The sequence below is a fragment of the Microtus ochrogaster genome, chromosome 5, assembly GCF_000317375.1.
Source record: "Microtus ochrogaster isolate Prairie Vole_2 chromosome 5, MicOch1.0, whole genome shotgun sequence".
NCBI lineage: Eukaryota > Metazoa > Chordata > Mammalia > Rodentia > Cricetidae > Microtus > Microtus ochrogaster.
This window is the reverse complement of record NC_022012.1, coordinates 82,453,808-82,459,140: the sequence shown is the minus strand read 5'-3', so window position 1 is coordinate 82,459,140 and position 5,333 is coordinate 82,453,808. Positions and strand designations below refer to the sequence as shown.

Here is a 5,333-nt window from a genome sequence, read left to right as displayed (position 1 = left end):
AGACCAGCCTAGTCTACAAGACTAGTTCCAGGACAGGCTCCAAAACCACAGAGAAACCCTGTCTCGAAAAACCAAAAAAAAATTAAAAAATAAAAATAAAATAAAATTATCCTCACAATTTAAATATTTGGAGAAACACTGTAAATTCTTCTTAATTTTGTGTGGTTTGGTTTTGTGTGTAGTATGTGTGTTTTGACACAGACTTTCTCTGTGTAACAGCCCTGGCTGTCCTAGAAGTAGCTCTTGTAGACCCGTCTGGCCTCGAACTCAGAGATCTGCCTGCCTCTGCCTCCCAAGCGCTGGGATTAAAGGCTTGCACAAACACTGCCTGGGAATTTTTCTTAATTTTGTATAAGCCCCTTTTGGCTTATATCTATCCATAATTTATCCATTTCATATGTTATCTAATCAGTAATGAGAAATTAAAAGGAAAAGCTCATGACTGAAAAAGGAAACGAATCAAGCCTACCAGCTAGTGAATGTGTATGTAATTACAGTGTGTCAACCCAGCAGGGTTCTGCTCGGCTACCAAAGGAATGAAGGGGGCTAGAGATACCGGTCAGATGGTGAAGTACTTGGCTCACATGCACAAGCTCTGGATTAATGTCCCAGCACTATAAAAGTAGGTGTGACTACCTAGGACAGAGAGCGAACAAGCTCCACCGGTAGCAGAAGACAGGAGCAAATCCAGCTCCAGAAGCCAACCCAGTCCCAGGACACTGTGGATCAGAACTGAGCCAGCAAACACATCCCAGAGTCAGCAATCTCCACCGGAACAGGTACAGGGGAGTAAGCGTTGAGCTAGTGAGCCAGAGCCAGAGACTGCTGAGGGTCCGGATGTAAACCTGGGACCTCCAAGGAGTAGACCTAAGGCCAGAACCCCGGTGGGTCTAGGCCTGAGTCTAGGATCTCTCAAGAACTAGGCCTGAGCCAGGACCTCTGCCAGTCTGGGCGGGAGCGAACCTGGCACCTCTGAGGGAATAAGCAAGAACCAGATATCTCGGCATGGCCAGGCATGAATCTGGGTCCTTAGACGGAGGAGGCCTGAGCCAGGACACCTCTGTGGGTCCAGGCATTGATCTGGGACATCATAGGGAACAGGCAGGAACCTGAACCTCTGCGGGCCTGAACGAGAGTCTGGGACCTCTGAGGGAGTAAGCAGGACTGGATCTAAATAAAAAGTCCTCTCGCCACATAATAAAACACTAAACATACAGAGTAAAGAAAGACTATTATAAAGAACTGCAAAGGAAAAAGGTCAAGTAACATACAGAGGTAGACCTATCAGAATTACATCTGACTTCTAGTGGAGACAATGAAAGCCAGTCGTGGTCAAGCATTATGCAGACATAAAGAGACCACGGATGCCAGCCCAGACTACTATACCCTGCAAAACTGTCAATCAATCACCACAGAAGGACAAAACAACATATTACATGACAAATCTAGATTTCACCAATACCTAGCCACAAACCCAGCCCTACACAAATTACTAGAAGGAAAACTTCAACCCAAGGAAGTTGGCTACAACAACAAAAACACAGAAAATTGATGGTCTCCTAGCATCAAATCCCAAAGAAGGGGAAAACACAGATTAACATCACCAACAATGGAAACTAAATTAACAGGAAACAGCAATCACTGGTCATCAATAACCCTTAATGTAAATGGACGCAACTCACCTATAAAAGGGCACAGGCTAACAGATTGGATATGAAAACAGAATCCATCCTTCTTCTACATACAAGAAACACATCTCAAAGTCAGAGATAGACATTGTCTCAGAGTAAAGGGTTGGGGAAAAAATATACCAATCAAATGGACCTAAGAAACAAGGGGGTGTAGCTATCCTAATATTTACCAAAATAGACTTCAAATTAAAACAATCAAAAGAGACAAAAGAAGGTCATTTCATATTAGTCACAGGAAAAATCCATCAAGGGGAAATTTCAATACTGAACATCTATACCCGCAAAACAAGGTTACCCTCATATGTCAAAGAAACACTTCTAAAGTTTAAATCATATATTAAACCCCACACGCTAATAGTGGAAGACTTCAACACTCCCCTCTCACCACTGGACAAGGTCAATTAGACAAACAATGAACAGAGAAATAAGAGAATTAACAGATGTTATGACTCAACTGGACTTAACAGACATCTATAGAATATTCCATCCAAACAGAAAAGAATATACCTTCTTCTCAGCACCTCATGAAACCTTCTCAAAAACTGACCACATACTCAGTAACAAAACAAACCTCAACAAATACAAAAAAAGTTGGAATAACCCAATGTACTTTATCAGATCACCATGGTATAAAACTAGAAGTCAACAGCAATACTAATTCCAGAAAACACACAAACACATGGAAATTAAACAATGCTCACCTGAATCATCAATGGGTCAAGGAAGAAATTAAGGGAGTTTTTCCAGCTTGATACAGACAGACAATGGAATCCTGATTATGACGTTACTAAGCTGTACTGACAATAGTGACAAAGTTCACATGCATAGGCAAATGAGAACAGTTACCATGATTGTAGGGAGGGAGAGCTGACACTACTAACCTCAAAATTTAATTCAAAGAATTCTGAAAAAAAAAATAAATGATGGCCATGTGTGGTGGCGCATGCCTTTAATCCCAACACTCTGGAAGCAGAGGCAGGCGGATCTCTGACAGTTCGAGGCCAACCCGGTCTACACAGCGTGTTCCAGAAAACCCATCTTGAAAACCAAACACCCCACACACATACACACAAAGGGGCAGGGGGCGCAGGAGGCAGTAAAAGATCCATCCTCATCAGGAGAATCATGAAAATATCTACTTCAAACCAATAGGGTGGCAAATACATAACAAGCACCGAAGAAAAGAAGGTTGAGAAAAGGGAACTTCTATACACCAGTAAGAACCTCAAATATAAGGCATAATGGAAATGTCTGACAGTTTTTTAGAGAGCTAAACACAGACTACCACAGAACCGAGAAATGCTGTGTTCACAAAATGGCTGTATAAAATAATTATAATTATTTGGAAGTAGTATAAAAGCAGTAAAAAACAGAAGAAATGTACAGGGTAACTGTCTATGCGCTGATGAAAAATAAACTAACACAGAACATGTGCTCAGAGCACTATTCAGCAAAGCAAAGAATGATGTATGTATGATCCTGGAGAACACTGTGCTAAACAAAGAATCAGGACATAGGGAATTCCAGGACAGCCAGGTGTTAAACAGAGAAACCCTGACTCAAAAAACAGAGAAAGGCATAACTATAATACTGTTCAATTTCCAGGCTTGTATTCAGTTCTTGCTTTCTCTGTGCCATCATGTCCCATGCCCCACAAGTATGTGAGAGGGGAGAAAAAAAATCATACAGTAAACTTAAGAGCCAAGTTTATATTAATCATTTTGTTCACTTAAGTGAAAGCAAATCCTCTTATTTTGCACACTGACAGGGAATATAAACATCTAGTAACCAAGTCCTGGGCACAGCAGTGACTCACCAAGCTTCTCTGGCTCATCAGGACCTGTGCCTGCAATACAGCTGCTTTCCAAGCCATAGGTGGGGTCCACCTTCCCAGAGGCTCTTGCGGCCTCTTGTACCTTTTTGACATGAGCTTCAACTAATTCCAGTGGTACTTCTTCTCGGACCCGAGAAAACTCCTCTGATTAAAGATAAAAAGAGAATAGCATTTTCATTTTGCATAGCTATGTGCTCCTACACATGATACAGAGTATCTGGCATAACAGCATTGGTTTTGTTGCAATAAACTCTCTGGGGCAGAAGGTAAAATGGATCAATCAAGTATTTTATCCTAAACATCATAGTAACTTTTTAAATATATTTTTAAAGATTTTTGATGATCTATTGGCAACAATTAAAACTGCAGTCCTAATTTTACCTTTGTGTTGGCTAGACTGGTAGTTGTAAAATCACCAAGGACCAAACCACTATAAAGACAAAAAGCCTATTAACATAAGACCATCTGGACACAATTAATTTACTACAAAAATACAAAGTAAGTTTCATTCCTTAACTCTACTAATCGCCTAATGCCACAAAAACATTTCTTTTTCTTTATATATTCAAGAGGGGGAAAATGTGTGTGTATACGTATGTAGGAGTCAAGATCCACAGTAGTCTAAGATGAACCAAAAAGTCGTGATTCTTTCGCCTCTGCCAGGCAGAAGCTGGCATCTCGTAGGTGTCTGACATCACATCTAGCTGCTTCCCCAATTGTAAAGAAATATTCTATTGGCCAGCAAGATAGCTCAGCAGGAACAGGCACTTGGGGCTAGACTGAGGGTTTGAGTTAATTCACAAGGCACATGTGGGGAGGAAAGAACCAAACTTCCCACTGCTAGTCCTCTGACCTTCAGACATACATCACGGTAGGTGACTGCACGAACACCCACAAAACAGGTCTTTAAAAAAGTGAAAGAAAACTTAAACAAATGCTCTTAACTTAAAACCTATGAATACTTTAAAAGGTTATTTATAATTTTTAATGAAGCCCATTATCTTTAGGGTCTTTTTGGTGATTTACATAAATGAGTATAATAACATATATATGCATATATTAAAACATTTGTGAGAATGTATGTGTGGGTTTCTGTTTGTGTGTAAAATAGCTTACTAGCTCACTCCAGGTTTACATCAGGCCAGATTTTCTCTATCACTTTTTACTCTCTGAGATACTGTCTCACCATTCATCTCTGCCCCAGGGCAGATGCTACAAGCACATACTGGAATGTCCAGCTCTTACATGGGCTTTGGAAAGCCAAATTCAGGTCCTCATGCTTACATAGCAGGCACTTTAAACAAGTTTAAGCTCACGGCTAATAATATCAAATCTGAGGTCAGATGTTAGTGCTGGAGAAGTAGCTAACACAGACAGTACATACCCAAAGCTGCTTTTGCTGCAGCAGAGGCCACACGGGGGTCAACTACAGATGCTAAAAAAGCAACAGTACTCATCACTGGGTTCCCGGACTGGCTAAAAGGGACAGGCTGGTAAGCTAGCGGCCCAAGGGAAGCATCTGAATTTTCAAGGTATGGGTCCTCAATGGGAAGCCTCAAAAAATGGAGGATGCATTCATCCTGAGTACGACTTCCAACATGTTCTGAGACTTTATTCCAATCATCCTTGTACATCTCCAGGGCCTAAATGAACACATAAACAAAAGACTGTTAATATCAAACAAAAACTGGGTAGCGATTTAGTTGTGATGGCACATCCCTTTGAACCTCAGTACTCAGTAAACTGAGACAGAAGTCTTGAAGATTATCAGACTGGGAAAGAGCCTATCTCAAAATAATAACATAGCC

General features: G+C 40.9%; 1 protein-coding gene across 1 annotated transcript in view; it reads right to left on the bottom strand.

The window, feature by feature from the left end:
• Positions 1-5,333, bottom strand: part of Smarcc1 (SWI/SNF related, matrix associated, actin dependent regulator of chromatin subfamily c member 1) — a 106,200-nt gene that overhangs the window by 41,555 nt on the left and 59,312 nt on the right. The window contains exons 20-21 of the mRNA XM_005348198.2: positions 4,910-5,168; positions 3,508-3,669 (exon numbers count right to left, since the gene is read on the bottom strand). Coding sequence (XP_005348255.1) covers positions 3,508-3,669; positions 4,910-5,168 — 421 coding nt within the window. The remainder of the gene's footprint in view (positions 1-3,507; positions 3,670-4,909; positions 5,169-5,333) is intronic.